The sequence below is a fragment of the Stomoxys calcitrans genome, chromosome 4, assembly GCF_963082655.1.
Source record: "Stomoxys calcitrans chromosome 4, idStoCalc2.1, whole genome shotgun sequence".
In the NCBI taxonomy this organism is placed as follows: domain Eukaryota; kingdom Metazoa; phylum Arthropoda; class Insecta; order Diptera; family Muscidae; genus Stomoxys; species Stomoxys calcitrans.
The window spans coordinates 94466794-94482811 of NC_081555.1; the positions used below are offsets into that span (position 1 = coordinate 94466794).

Consider the following 16018-nt stretch of genomic DNA (forward strand, 5'->3'; position numbering starts at 1 on the left):
TTACTTTGGCGTTGTTAACAGATTATGTGAAGCACATATAATATATTTATGATATTCTATCACACTCGTGTATATTCCTGGATATATTTCCTCAGCACAGCCACGAGCCCAAGAAAAGAGACCAACCAAGCTGCCCTGAAACATTGCCGGACTTCCCCTATCCATTTGACATGAGTCCTGGTTGCGAGCTCTACCACAGAATACACCAATTTTCAGTCCATCGTTGGTGTAACCATAAAAGCTGCTTGTGCACGCTTTAAGATTGAGATACCTAATGGTCGCCTGTCTCAAGTCAGTGTTGTAGAGTGCTAGGCCATCCATTGAGGAGCCGTATCCCACCACCCTTCCAGTTTCATTATTGCTTGGCTCAAATTTGCCTATATGGGCTCGGCTGACTCTGTGGCCATCGAGAACCAGCGGTGATTTGAGCTTTAACAGGGCAATATCATGGCGCAGAGTTACTGCATCGAAGCAATCGTGAATTTTTATCACAGCCACTTTTATCAGCTGACCTCCGGTCTTGTGGCAAGTTGAGCCGGCACGTATTTGAAGATTTGAAGCTGCTCTGCCCACGACCACACTGGCCGCAGTCAAAATTACATATTTGTTGTAAATGACGCCGGAGCCAATGTGGGTTCCCCTATTGGTTGCTGCCAAATCAATCAACTGTATGGAAACCTCAAAGGGAAAGTCCTCTATGGCAGCATAACGGCCTCCATTTAGACATTTTGGTACAAAAGGCACTGAACCATCCGGAATGCCTGTTGATGTTGCACCCACAGACAGACAAATGCTGCCGATTAGTAACACAAAAGCTTTTAGCATTTTTGCTCAAAACACAACAGCAAGAAATTTGGTACAATGTGAAGCCCAGTGCTTCGTGACTGAAACTTTGCATAAAAATGTCTCCTTTTATATTGGAGCACTTTATAGGTCTCTTATCGGGTAGGTGGGCTATCGATAAACGAAGGCATTATCGTTATTTACACAAATACATTGTGCTGGACGCTGTACTTAGTATTTGGTAATAATTTGATTGTAATCAGCCCATATTTTAAGGTTTAGATAATTTAATTATTCCAAATGACATAGAGAATCGATTCGCACAAAGGTTTTCCAATAGATAGGGTAAAAAATTAATAAAAAACGAATTATGTGGGCTTTATAAGTTTATGACCCACTCGGTGCTTAAGAGAATAATTGAGCCTTTTGTCAAATCTGCTATTTGTAGAAAACTAGCTGATCCGGGCTGGCTCCGCTGCGCCTTCTTTCACTATATATGAAACAAACTTATCGTTTGAATAATAATTTTCGACAGTTTCGTATTCTACTCCCAAATACCTTTCATTTGGGCCCCATATTGCCATGATCAGCCAATATATTGGGTTGCCCAAAAAGTAATTGCGGATTTTTCATATAGTCGACGTTGACAAATTTTTTCACAGCTTGTGACTCTGTAATTGCATTCTTTCTTCTGTCAGTTATCAGCTGTTACTTTTAGCTTGCTTTAGAAAAAAAGTGTAAAAAAAGTATATTTGATTAAAGTTCATTCTAAGTTTTATTAAAAATGCATTTACTTTCTTTTAAAAAAATCCGCAATTACTTTTTGGGCAACCCAATATATGTCCGGTTTAGGGGTATTTTCGGGGATGAGGTGGTCCCCCAGACCCCCGGCCCTGAAAAAATATCAGCATCATGCAAATGCAAATTTTGCCCATGAACATTCATCTTAGGAACCTTTGCAAACTTCTCACATATCAATGAGTGCAGTCCGATTCAAGTTTAAGCTCAATGATAAGTGTCCTCCTTTTTAAAGCCGAGTCCAAACGGCGTACCGCAGTGCGACACCTCTGTGGAGAGAAGTTTTACATGGCATAATACCTCACAAATGTTGTCAGCATTAGGAGGGGAAAACCACCGCTGAAATTTTTTTTCTGATGGTCTCGCCTGGTTTCGAACCCAGGAGTTCAACGTCATAGGCGGACATGCTAACCTCTGCGCCACGGTGGCCTCAGCTTCATGCTCTACTCTCAAATACCATTTATTTAAACCCCATATTGTCATGGGTTTAATGGTTTTGAGGTCAAAACACTTGGCCTCAAAACCGGTTATCGAATTCGTCTTCTAATCTCAAATACCTTAAACTTGAGCCACATATTGCCATGGTCGGTTAATTTTTACTCTTTGGTGGTTGTTTTGGGAAAGAGGTAGACCCCCAGAAAATTGGTTCCGAAAGTGGGTATCAATTTCATGCTCTACTCCCCAATGCCGGTTATGGTCGGCAAATTTGTCCGATTTAGAGGTGTTTTCGGACAACCACTTCCCAAAACACCTCTAAATCGTCCTCCAAACACTTAGCCCTTAAAATATATCAGAATCGTTCTCTACTCTCATATATCGTTTATTTGAACCCCATATTGCCATTGGCCTCAAAATTACATCTTATTTGGGGGTTGTTGTGGGGGCGGGATGTCCCGCAGACAATTGGTAGCGAATGTTGATATCACATTCGTGGCATACTCCCAATTACCTTTCATTTGAGCCCCATATTTTCGTAGTTGGCAAACATGTCCTTTTTGGGGGATGGGCCGGCCACTTAGTGACTTAGCCCGGAAAATATATATCAGATTCGTATTTTGTGCTAAAATAAATCTTATTTGAGCCCTTATTGCAATGGTCAGCAAATACTTCCTATTTGGGTGGTGTTATAGGTATGAGGTGAGGTGGAGGCCCCATAGACGCTTTTTCCCCGAAATTGATATCAGATTCGTATGGTACTGTCAAAGATTTTTGAATTGAGCCCCATATTGCTATGGTCGCAAATTTGTCCTCTTTGGAGGTGTTTTTGGGGAGGGGCGGCCCCTCAAAGACTTGGTCCACAATTGGATATCAGATACATTTTTATACCCTCCACCATAGGATGGGGGTATACTAATTTCGTCATTCTGTTTGTAACTCCTCGAAATATTTCGCTGAGACCTCATATATTCTTGATCGTCATGACATTTTAAGTCGATCTAACCATGTCCGTTCGTCTGTCCGTCCGTCTGCCTGTCGAAAGCACGCTCACTTTCGAAGGAGTTAAGCTAGCCGCTTGAAATTTTGCATGAATACTTCTTATTAATGTAGGTCGGTTGGTATTGTAAATGGGCCATATCGGTCCATGTTTTGATATAGCTGCCATATAAACCGATCTTGGATCTTGACTTCTTGAGCCTCTAGAGTGCGCAAATCTTATCAGATTGGAATGAAATTTTGCAAGACGTATTTCGTTATGATATCCAACAACTGTGCTAAGTATGGTTCGAATCGGTCCATTACCTGATATAGCTGCCATATAAACTGATCTGGGGTCTTGACTTCTTGAGCCTCTTGAGGCCGCAATTCTTATCCGATTCGAATGAAGTTTAGCACGACGTGTTTTGTTATGATATCCAACAACTGTGCTAAGTATGGTTCAAATCGGTTCATAACCTGATATAGCTGTCATATAAACCGATCTTGGGTCTTGACTTCTTGAGCCTCTAGAGGGCGCATTTCTTATCCGATCTGAATGAATTTTTGCACGAAGTATTTTGTTACGATATCCAACAACTGTGCTAAGTATGGTTCAAATCGGTTCACAACCTGATATAGCTGTCATATAAACTGATCTGGGGTTTTGACTTCTTGAGCCTCTAGAGGGCCCAATTCTTATCCGATTTGGCTGAAATTTTGCATAGCGTATTTGATTCGTACTTTCAATAAATGTGTCAAATAAGGTGCAAATCGGTTCATAACCTGATATAGCTGTCATATAAACCGATCTTGGGTCTTGACTTCTTGAGCCTCTAGAGTGCGCAATTCTTATCCGATTCGAATGAATTTTAGCACGACGTGTTTTGTTATGATATCCAACAACTGTGCCAAATAAGGTTCAAATCGGTTCATAACCTGATATAGCTGTCATATAAACCGATCTTGGGTCTTGACTTCTTGAGCCTCTAGAGGGCGCAATTCTTATCCGATCTGAATGAATTTTTGCACGAAGTATTTTGTTACGATATCCAACAACTATGCCAAGTATGGTTCAATTCGGTTCATAACCTGATATAGCTGTCATATAAACCGATCTGGGGTCTTGACTTCTTGAGCCACTAAAGAGCGCAATTCTTATCAGATTTAGTTATGACTTCCAACAGTTGTGCTAAATACGGTTTTAATTGGTTCATAACCTGATATAGCTGTCATATAAACCGATCATGGGTTTTGACTTCTTGAGCCTCTAGAGGGCGCAATTCTTAACCGATTCGAATGAATTTTTGCACGACGTGTTTTGTTATGATATCCAACAACTGTGCCAAGTATGGTTCAAATCGGTTCATAACCTGATATAGCTGTCATATAAACCGATCATGGGTTTTGACTTCTTGAGCCTCTAGAGGGCGCAATTCCTATCCGATTTGGCTGAATTTTTGCATGGGGTATTTGATTCGTATTTTCAACAACTGTGTCAAATAAGGTGCAAATCGGTTCATAACCTGATATAGCTGCCATATAAACCGATCTGGGATGTTGACTTCTTGAACCTCTAGAGGTCGCTATTATTATCCGATTTGCCTGAAATTTTGTACGACGAATCTTCTCATGACCATCAACACGCGTGTTTGTTATGATCTGAATCGGTCTGTAGCACGATATAGCTCCTATAGAAATCGATCTCTCTATTGAATTTCTTGAGGCCCCAAAGGTCGCAATTCTTATTCGAATTGGCTGACATTTTACACAGGTCTTCAACATATAGTTTAATTGTGGTCCAAACTGGACCATATATTGATATCGCTCTAATAGCAGAGCAAATCTTTTCTTATATCCTTTTTTGCCTAAGAAGAGATGCCGGGAAAAGAACTCGACAAATGCGATCCATGGTGGGGGGTATATAGGATTCGGCCCGGCCGAAGATAGCACGCTTTTACTTGTTATAACTAGTTTATATATATAAAGAATAGATTTTTCATTTGCTGTAAAAGGTCAAATTTATAAAATTTGATACACAAATCATCTCTGTCCTCTCAAGGATTTACATCCTTTAAATTTCTTCTTGGACGTAAACAAAACAAGTGTTGCCAGAACATTATATTGAGTTGCCCAAAAAGTAATTGCGGATTTTTTAAAAGAAAGTAAATGCATTTTTAATAAAACTTAGAATGAACTTTAATCAAATATACTTTTTTTACAAATTTTTTTTTTCTAAAACAAGCTAAAAGTAATAGCTGATAACTGACAGAAGAAAGAATGCAATTACGGAGTCACAAGCTGTGAAAAAATATGAAAAATCCGCAATTACTTTTTGGGCAACCCAATATTTCCCATAAAACGCATTCCGGGGCATGTTAAGATACTTCAGCATTGTTGTGGCTCTTTGTTATTCATGAACTTGGTGTTGTCCGTGAGACAAGTCAAGTGCTTACAAATGAAGTACCAAATAATTTTATGGTCTTCACCGAATTCGTGTTTTTATTAAATGCTCCCACCCTCAGACGCTAAACATTTTGTCAAGTTTTTTGTTTTTGGGTGGATACCACCACAAAATGTCGCAAGATTTTGCCGCAACATGGTTTGACGCTTTTGTGGCTGAAGTTATAAATATCAAAAAAAAAAAAAAAATACTCAAAAAAAAAAACGGGGAAAATGTCCTAAAAGAAAACAAAAACACATGATTGAGACATAAAATGTTTGTGGGGGTCGATTAAATTTTTTATGCGAATATTTTTGTTCCCTCAGGACTTAGTGCGCCCGTAAAAGCTACATAGACATAAACGTAGCATAAAACCAAAGGAATGCAAAGGGACAAAGAGAGGGAGATAGCAAGCCCTTTTCGATGATGTTTTGTTTTATAGCAAAATTGTGATTTTGTGATACGATATACCTTAACGTATGAAAGCAACAATTATCTGCATTTATAGATAGGGATTTTTGTTTCTAAGAACCTAAAATATGCCAAGGAATGATGCTTATGCGATCTGAAATGGCAACCTGTCGACAACTTATTGGCAGCAACTGTTTTGTCGTCGTCGTTATTTGACACACTATCGACAAACTGTAATCCATTCCCATGCCTTTATGGATCTTTATGGAGGCCACCATAGCGCAGAGGTTAGCTTGTTCGCCTATGACGCTGAACGCCTGGGTTCGAATCCAGGCGAGACCATCAGAAAAAATTTTCAGCGCTGATTTTCCCCTCCTAATGCTGGCAACATTTGTGAGGTACTATGCCATGAAAAACTTTTCTCCAAAGATGTGTTGCACTGCGGCACGCCGTTCGGACTCGGTTATAAAAAAAAGGAGGCCCCTTATCATTGAGCTCAAACTTGAATCGAACTGCACTAATTGATATGTAAGAAGTTTGTCCCTGTTCCTCAGTGGAATGTTCATGGGAAAAATTTGCATATTTGTCTTTATGGACATGACACAGGAAGCAAGAAATTGGCTTCGATATATAAATGGTCATTTGTTAACTGATTCACTCAAAATATGGCAAAAAGGATTTTCTTATGACTCTCGATATTACTGGTGAATTTCATAGAAATCGGTTCAGATTTATATATAGCTGTCATATATGTATATCGCCCGATTTTCACCCCAAGAGTCACCGCAAGAGCATTTATTGACCAATCGTGCCAAAACTTCGCAAAACGCTTTCCTCGACAACTACCACAACATCTCAGAAGTTTGCTCGAAATCGGTTCAGATTTAGATATAGCTTCCATATATATGTTCGTCCGATTTTGAGAAAGATTGCAATAAAGTGCTCACTTGTTAACTGATTCGCTCGAAATTTGGCAGGAGGGACTTTCTTATAACTCTCGCCATTACTGGTGAATTGCATAGAAATCGGTTCAGATTTAGATATAGCTGTCATATAAATATATTACCCGATTTTTAGTCCAAGAGCTACTGCAAGAGCATTTATTAACCAATCTTGCCAAAATTTTATACAACGCTTTCCTCGACGACTACCACAACATATCAGAAGTTTGCTCGAAATCGGTTCAGATTTAGATATAGCTCCCATATATATGTTCGTCAGATTTGCAGTAATAATGCAATAAAATAGTCATTTGGTAACTGATTCGCTCGAAATTTGGCAGGAGGGACTTTCTTATAACTTTCGCCATTACTGGTGAATTACATAGACATCGGTTCAGATTTAGATATAGCTGTCATATAAATATATTGCCCGATTTTCAGTCCAAGAGCTACTGCAAGAGCATTTATTGACCAATCTTGCCAAAATTTTATACAACGATTTCCTCGATGATTACCACAATATCTGAGAAGTTTGCTTGAAATCGGTTCAGATTTAGATATAGCTCCCATATATATGTTCGTCAGATTTGCAGTAATAATGCAATAAAGTGCTCATTTGTTAACTGATTCGCTCGAAATTTGGCAGGAGGGACTTTCTTATAACTTTCGCCATTACTGGTGAATTGCATAGAAATCGGTTCAGATTTAGATATAGCTGTCATATATATATATATCGCCCGATTTTCATTTCTAGAGGCATTGCAAGCGCATTCATTAACCAATCTTGCCAAAATTTTATACAACGCTTTCCTCAATGACTACCACAATATCTGAGAAGTTTGCTCGAAATCGGTTCAGATTTAGATATAGCTCCCATATATATGTTCGTCCGATTTGCAGTAATAATGCAATAAAATCGTCATTTGTTAACTGATTCGCTCGAAATTTGGCAAAAAGGATTTTCGTATGACTCTCGACATTACTGGTGAATTTCATAGAAATCGGTTCAGATTTATATATAGCTGTCATATATGTATATCGCCCGATTTTCACTCCAAGAGCCGCAAGAGCATTTATTGACCAATCGTGTCAACATTTTGCACAATGCTTTCCTCGATGACTACCACAATATCTGAGAAGTTTGCTCGAAATCGGTTCAGAATTGGATATAGCTACCACATTGTATTTATAGGGTAGGTGTAGGGTATTATACAGTCGGCACCGCTCGACTTTTGCCCTTCCTTACTGGTTTAGAACCGACAATATGCATATGCGATCTGAAATGGCAACCTTTCGATTAATGCTGCTTAGCTGTCATTCGCCAGCTTATTGGCTCCTGTTTTGTTCATAGTTCTTCGGCAAACTATCGGCTTCTGTTGCTTTTATCTTAGAAAATCTATTAGCCCGTAATCGGCTTGTTGTGCGCTGTAAATACTAAAAGTAACCTCGAAAAATAAGTCAGGAATTCCATGCTACTTACGGCTTCTGTTATCTTCTTGTTCTTCGGCAAACTATCGGCTCTTGTTGTTTTACTTTTCTTCGAATTCCTATTGGTTCCTGCTGGTTTGTTGACATTTGGCAACCTATCGGTTCCTTTTGATTTGATGTTTCTTGAAACTCTTTCTGCTGCCGCTGCTTTGGCAACCTATCGGCTCGTTATGCTTTATTGTTCTTCGATATCTATCGGCTCCTCGTGCATGTTTTTCGCAACTGTTGCCTTGTAAGTTTTCTGCAACTTATTCGCCTATTTTGCTATGTTGTTCTTCGGGAAAAAAATGTGCAAAAGCTTTGCTGTTTTGTGACTTATCCATAGGATATCTGAAGTATCTCAAATGAAAACCCGTCGTCTCCTGGTGCTTTGTTGTTTTTTTTTTTGGCAACCTAACGATTTCTGCCACTTTGCTGTTTTTTTAACTACCTAACGGTGCCTTATTGTTATCCGAAAACCTATTGGCTTCTCCTGCATTATTGTTTTTCGGCAATCTATCAGCCACTGTTGCCTTGTAAGTTTTCGGCAACTTATCGGCTCCCGTTGCTATGTTGCTTTGCTGTTCTATGGCTTATCCATGCGATAACTGAAATATCTCAGCTGACAACCTGTCGTCTCCTGCTGCTTTGTTGATTTTTTGGCAACCTAACGATTTCTGCTACTTTGCTGTTCTTCGGCCACCTATCGGTGCTTTATTGTTATCCGAAAACCTATCGTTTCCTGGTGCATTATTGTTTTTTGAAAACCTATCATCAACTGTTGCCTTGTAAGTTTTTGACAACTCATCTGCTCCCGTTGCTATGTTGTTATTCGCCAAAATATTGGCTGCAATTGCTTTGCCGTTCTTTTTTCCATATGATATCTCAAAAATATCTCAGCTGACAACCTGTCGTCTCCTGCTGCTTTGTTGTTTTTTGGCAACTTATCGATTTTTGCTACTTTGCTGTTCTTCAGCAACCTAACGGTTCCTGTTGCTATGTTGTTCTTCGGCAAAATATCGGCTGCAATTGCAATTGCTTTGCCGTTCTTTGGCTTATCCATATGATATCTCAAAAATATCTCAGCTGACAACCAGTCGTCTCCTGGTGCTTTGTTGTTTTTTTGGCAACCTATCGATTGTTGCTACTCTGCTGTTCTTCGGTCACCTATCGGTTACTGTTGCTGCATTGTTATCCTACAACTTATAGGCGGTGCTGAGTTTTTGATCCTCAGCAAATTATGAGCTGCTGTTGCTATGTGGTTCTACGGTTTATCCCTACGTCATCTGAAATATCTCTCCTGACAACCAATCGGCTCCTGCTTCTTTGTTGTTCTTTGGCATATTACCCGCTTCTGTTGGGTTTAAGTGACAGTCTGCCATCAGACTCACTTAGACGTTTTCGTCCATTGTGATACACCAGATCCTGCCATCTATCGATCTCTGCTGGGTTTTTGCAACCCACCGTCTGCCTTTTAATTTTTTAATTTCTTTTTTTCTAACCACAAACCAACTGAAAATTATGCGTATCAGCATTAATGTGACAAACGACAAAGTCAAGCATATTGGCCTCAGATTATTGGACATTTGGCCCTTCATGCCAGCCAGCATGAAATATAGCCAAGAAATAAAACGAATTGTTGACATAATCATAAACTAAAACAAAATGCCTACTGACTGACAAATCATGATGGAATACCATCATCGCTTTTATCAGCCTACTCATAACCATCATCGCCAACGTCGTCAACGGCAGCATCATCTGTATTGTCAGTGGCATTATGGTCGTAGTCGACATTATCCATCTATGATGGACTGCCATGTTGTAACTACTGGTAAATGTATGTAGAAAGAAATTTTATAGAGGACTATTGCTTGCCTCCCTAAGCATCGAAGCGTTTATTTTGAGTTATTGTATAGGCATCTACACTTAGGCCCCTTCAAAAGCTTGGCAATATGTGGTACACTTATAAAAAATTTCATTGAAATTTTCGTCTTAGAAAAAGTGTAATTTTTTTTTTTAGAAAAAATTTTATTCTTTTAGAAAAAAATTTCTTTAAAAATGTTTGTCTTAAAAAAAATTGGCAATGTCTCTTAAAAAAAAAATATATAAAATATAAAAATATATATATATATGAAAACCACCTTTCTTCATAATCTGGTGAAAAACTCATTATTTATGCACCCATAGCAGCTATATCCAAATATTTTCCGGTTTGGACTAAATTCGGAACGGACATTGAGTGGTCTAAAAAATACAAATAACTTTTTCAATATTCGTCTCTTTCGCAGCTAAATCCAAATAAAGACCGATTTGAACCATATAAGACAGGGATGTCTAAAAGCCTAACATACTTTACTTTGTCGAATTTCAGTGAAGTCGGATAATAAATGCGCCTTTTATTGGTCCAAGAACTTAAATCGAGAGATCGGTCTATATGGCAACTATATCCAAATCTGGACCGATCTGGCCCATCTTCAAGAACGATACCGAGGGGCCTAATACAACTCACTATCCTAAATTTCATCGAAATCGGACAAAAAAAATGCGCCAAATGCGCGGCAGTTATATCTAAATCTGGACCCATCAAGTCCAAATTGAAAAAAGATGTCGAAGGGCCCAACACAACTCACTGTCCTAAATTGCAGCGAATTCGGACAAAAAATGTGCCTTTTATGAGCCCAAGACCTTAAATCGAGTGATCGGTCTATATGACAGCTATATCCAAATCTGAACCGGAAAAATTTGTAGAAAATTTTTTCTTTCGTAAAATTTCGGCCGGCCGACACGGGGTAACTTTGAGCTCCGACTTGTGTGGTGTCCATCATTACAACTGGAAGCATAGCTGAAAGCTACCGGGCGCATCCACAGGTTGCGGAGGGTTGAAAGCTCCACTTTTATTGAAATTTATGCGTAGTAGCTGCAAATGCGGCCGCGGTCAGTCAGCGATTTTCGAGAGGAGAGTCTCAGTGAGGAGTCAGTTGCAGCACTGAATCTTAATTAAATACTGAGTGCCAATAATACTCGAGATGACAGGGCAAGTTATTGGCGCCTTCAAATAACCAAAGGCCAACATCAGTGTCTGTTCCCAGGTTAGGGGCGGCTGGAGGCAAGCGTCGGGTCTTGGAACAAGCGGCTCGCCTCAACGATACATACATGTGTAATCCCACGAAACTTATGCGTTTGGGGCGCTGGGCCAGTAACTCGCCCCCGGAAAACGAATAGAACTACTATGAGAAACAAAGGAAACCCATGTTGCAACCAAGAGTGTCGAGATGCTACTGAAGCCAAGAATGCGGTATAAAGAGCAACCCTGCAATGAAGGAGTGGTATCGGGAGAAAAGGAGAGAGGAGAAACGTCTATTCAGCAGAAAGAAAAAGGAAATGGAAAAACGTGAGTGTGAGCGAATTGAGATGTACCGAAGTCCGAATGATGTCCGGAAATTCTACCAAAGAATTACAAATCGAACCAGTGGCTTTGGTGCAGGCACATCCTCCTGCAGAGACAAAGGAAATCTGGTAAATGACACAGCATGCTGAGGATACAATTTTACCCAGCTGCTAGTGTCCGACGTTGGCGGCAAAGAGGATACCGCAGAATCAATCAATGATGATGGTATAGAATGTTTACCTCCTAGTCAGAATGTGGTCCAAGTAGTAGTGACCCGACTGAAGAACAACAAGGCAGCAGGAGCCGACGGGTTACCCGCTGAACTATTGAGGACCGGAGGCGACATGCTGATAAGGCTTATGCATCAGCTAATCTGCGCAATCTCGCTAGGAGAACGCATACCCGATGATTGAGATTTCGGCATACATGTCCCATACACAAGAAAGTAGACAAGAAGGAATATGCCAACTACAGAGGAATAAGTCTCCTTCCCATAGCATACAAGATACTTTCGAGCTTACCGTGTGAAAGATAATACCTAAAGTCAATGAGATAGGGCCCTATCAATGAGGCTTTAGACCAGGTAAATCCACCCTGGACCAGATATTCACACTGCGCCAAATGCTGGAAAAAACCCAATGCCCCTTTACTTTCAAAGGTATTTCAAGCTATGTCTGAGTTTGATATCCCTGCAAAATTGGAACCAGTTTATATCAAACAAGGTTTCAGACAAGGAGACAGCATGCCGCGTGATCTCTTTAATATCCTGCTGAAGAAGATTATACGCGATGCAGATGTGAATAGATATGGCACACTAATCACAAGAGAACACATGCTGCTCGCCTTTGCCGACGATATCGACATCATAGGTCGGTCACCGGAAGTAGTAACTGTAGCCTTTGAAAGAATCGAAAGAGAGTCAGTAAAAATGGGGCTGGCAGTAAATGGAGATAAGACGAAATGGATGGTTTCAACTCCCAAAAAGCCTTGCACAACCGAGCTGATAAAGAAAATGGGGAAAGTTGGGAACCACATCTTTTAGATTGGCAGCGACTTTATCTACCTCGGCACCGCCGTAACCGAAACGAATGACAAGAGTTTTGAGATAAAGCGAAGAATAATACTGGCAAACAGATGCTACTTTGGACTAAGTAAGCAGTTTAGAAACAAATCCACCTTTCGACTGACGAAGATTACTCTTTACAAGACACTTATACTACACGGGGGGCCACCATAGCGCAGAGGTTAGCATGTCCGTCTACGATGCTGAACGCCTGGGTTCGAATCCTAGCAGGAACATCAGAAAAATTTTCAGCGGTGGTTTTCCCCTCCTGATGCTGGCAACATTGATGAGGTAAACTGCCATGTAAAACTTCTCTCCAAAGAGGTGTCGCTCTGCGGCACGCCGTTCGGACTTGACTACAAAATCATTGAGCTTTAACTTGAATCGGAGTGCACTCATTTTGAAGGCAAACACGGTGGTACACCCAAATCGGCAAGACCAAAAGCCCGATGGAAAGATCAAGTGGTGGGGGATACTTCGAGACTTGGTGTCAGAGATTTTAGAATCAGCGCTAAAGATCGAGGTGCTTGGAACGCTACGTTCGGTTAGTGGAACAAATGTTCTGTCATAGCCAAATTAAGTAAGCAAATAAAATTTCTTAGAATTTTTCTCTTGGGCATAATTTTTGGGGAGTTTTCTTGTTAGAAAACATTTCAAAGATTTGTTTTTCAACGAGTGCCGTTGCCGTTGTCTTAGCGTTAGAGGCCATCAATACAACTTCCAATAGATGCACAAATTCATGTGTAGTACGGAAGAAGTGTAATTTGTCGCAGAAAGAATGTCTGTCATTACATGCATTGGGAAAAGTATAGCTTAGAGCCAGGGTTGTCTGGCGTGGTAAATCTGGGAAATTTTCCATTTAGAAAAAGTTTCTTGGAGAATATCCATAAAGGAAAAATGTCTTCGAAGTTTTCTCTTTGGTAAGAATTTCACTTAAATTTTCTTTGAAACCAAGCTTTGAAAATTTCTTTTACTAAATTTTCTTTTGAGTGTACAGCTGCGTATCTAAAACAAATCAAATTTGCTATGGGAATTCGATCAGACCACATGATGATTGGTGGTTTTGTGATATGGTTAGTTAAGTATAGAGTGATAGTTGTATTGATTGGTCACATACAAAGTCCATTGATTAAATGGTCTGAATACAGCTAACTGAAGATGACATTCCATACTCAATGTTGGCTTTGAATGAATGGATGTTGAAATTCATTGAAAGTATTTTTAGGCCATGTAATGAATTGCCACTCATTTTTGTTTGTTTGGCAAGGCTAGGATTTTCCGGATATTGAATCCATTAGAAAGGAGACGCATACTCTAATACTCTGGCACATATGATTAAAAGAGCCTATGGGGCGATTGACCTTTGCGAAAAAATTTTAACCAAAATCTTGGAGGCAAAGCTTGAATGGAAGCTAAACAAATTACTTTCTTTAAAGGAGAATTTAATTTGTTGCTGGCATGACAGATTGTGTAAAACATAATTGAAATGGCCCACTTAATGAGGCATTGAGGTTAATGAACTGTATCTTATTTTGTTTTTTTGCCTAGCTTTCTAAGGACATGTACAAAAATGTGTAAGGACACAAAGTTCTATGTGAGGCTTGGGCTTTGGGGTCAATGAACTGTTGAGTGATCAAAGAGAAAAGGTTTTGAATTTCATTCGATTATGAAAGAGAAATTTTAACACAAATGTAGTGAAACTTTTCTATGAAAAACAAAAATCTGATTTCGTCAAAATTGCCTATGAAATTAAAATTAGTGCTTTTCATTCCATTTCATCCATTTCACCTCCTGCGTAACTTTCGAAATTTTGTTCACTCCAAAAAAAAGTTGACTTTTATGCTTCGATAACTCATTCGCCCAAACAACATGCTGGCTATGTGTGTGGAGCTAATGTTTGTATCCTTCCGTGGCAGACACTTTGTTAAAATATGGTAAATAACACGGGCGCACAGCGGAAATCTAAATGGGAGAGATTACCTAATCATCATAATCATCTCATTATCGTTTGTCATTACCATCATTGCATGCCATTAAGGCAACATGAAAACTTATAAACCCATCAATGATGCAAATATCCTTACGATAAGCTAGCTAAGGGGATTTGTGATGTGTTATTTTTATAGCTGGGGTACATGTGGGTGAATGAAAATGTGGAGCTGTGCTACAACCTTTAAACGTGAACTGAAATGTAGGTCCAACTCAAGGCCAAAATCGTTTTGCTATGTTTCACAGATAGTGAATCTACTTAAATGTCAGCGCATGATAGCTCATTAAAGAAAGAAGACTGACGTTTTCGCTACTAATAGCTGCTTTACGATTTTTGCTGCTTCAGAAAATTGTTTTAAAAATTTTAAGAAAATTATCTGATGGGAAAGACCCTTTTGATAAACCTCCCAAAGCATATCATGTGACTTCGGTGTGTGTGAGCTGACAAATAAGACATACGATTGACTCATTTATTTCTTTTTAAGTTAAATTGACTTTGACATCGATTTTGTTGCTCCTCAAAAGCAATACCATGTCATATAGGGCATTGCTAGCATGTGGAGGGGAAAAAAAGACCAGCAATAAGTGTTTCTTTCTCTCTTAAACTCGTTAAGTTAGGTTAGCGAGTGTTTGATGGGAAAACCAGCAAACTTTTTACTCTACTGAGAATCTTTAAAAAGAAAATCGCATAGATAAATCCATGGCTTACAGCATCACGAATGGTTTTTTCTCTCAAGGTAAGAGGTGAAATAATACTCCTTAATATCTGCACGTGCTACCAATTCCTAGATTCAGGTGTCTTATCTGAGGTGAAGCTAGCAAAATATTGGGTATGGTCTTTTTTTGGCAATAAGTGAGCAAAGACAAATCCATACCTCTATTTAATAATAGGAGCTACGTGATTTTTATTTTTTATCCATTTTCTTGTTTCTTTCTCTTAAACCCCCGTCTAAATGGTAATGGTATTGGTTAGCGTATACATAACAAATTAATCATACGTATAGTGGTCCTATATTAATAACACTTATACGCACCAGCTTACGAATGAATTTTGCATTACTTATTGATCTGGCTGAAAATAGTTTGAAATTTATTTAATGCAAAAAAGAATCGGAATTTCTTTTTTGAATAATAAAAAATACCTGGCATTTTCCTAATATGCAAAAAAATTTTATAAGTCATTTCTTACAAATAGCCCTAAGGTTTGAAAATATTTCAATGTCACACATTATTGTTGACATTTATTGGACTATGGTTAATAATAAATTCGTTTTTTTTTATCGCAAGGCAAACAAATGTAAACAAATAAGATTAATAAC

The 16018-nt window shown here is 39.1% G+C and overlaps 1 protein-coding gene across 1 annotated transcript; it reads right to left on the reverse strand.

The window, feature by feature from the left end:
* LOC106095505 (trypsin beta) lies at nt 1-825 on the reverse strand. The gene has a single exon (XM_013262740.2). It carries the CDS (start codon nt 823-825, stop codon nt 1-3), a length of 825 nt encoding a protein of 274 aa, XP_013118194.2.
* Between the last annotated feature and the right edge of the window lie 15193 nt (nt 826-16018).

Bases quoted from the DNA above. Each gene is read 5' to 3' on its own strand.
- LOC106095505 (XM_013262740.2), bottom strand. From the start codon at position 825: ATGCTAAAAGCTTTTGTGTTACTAATCGGCAGCATTTGTCTGTCTGTG.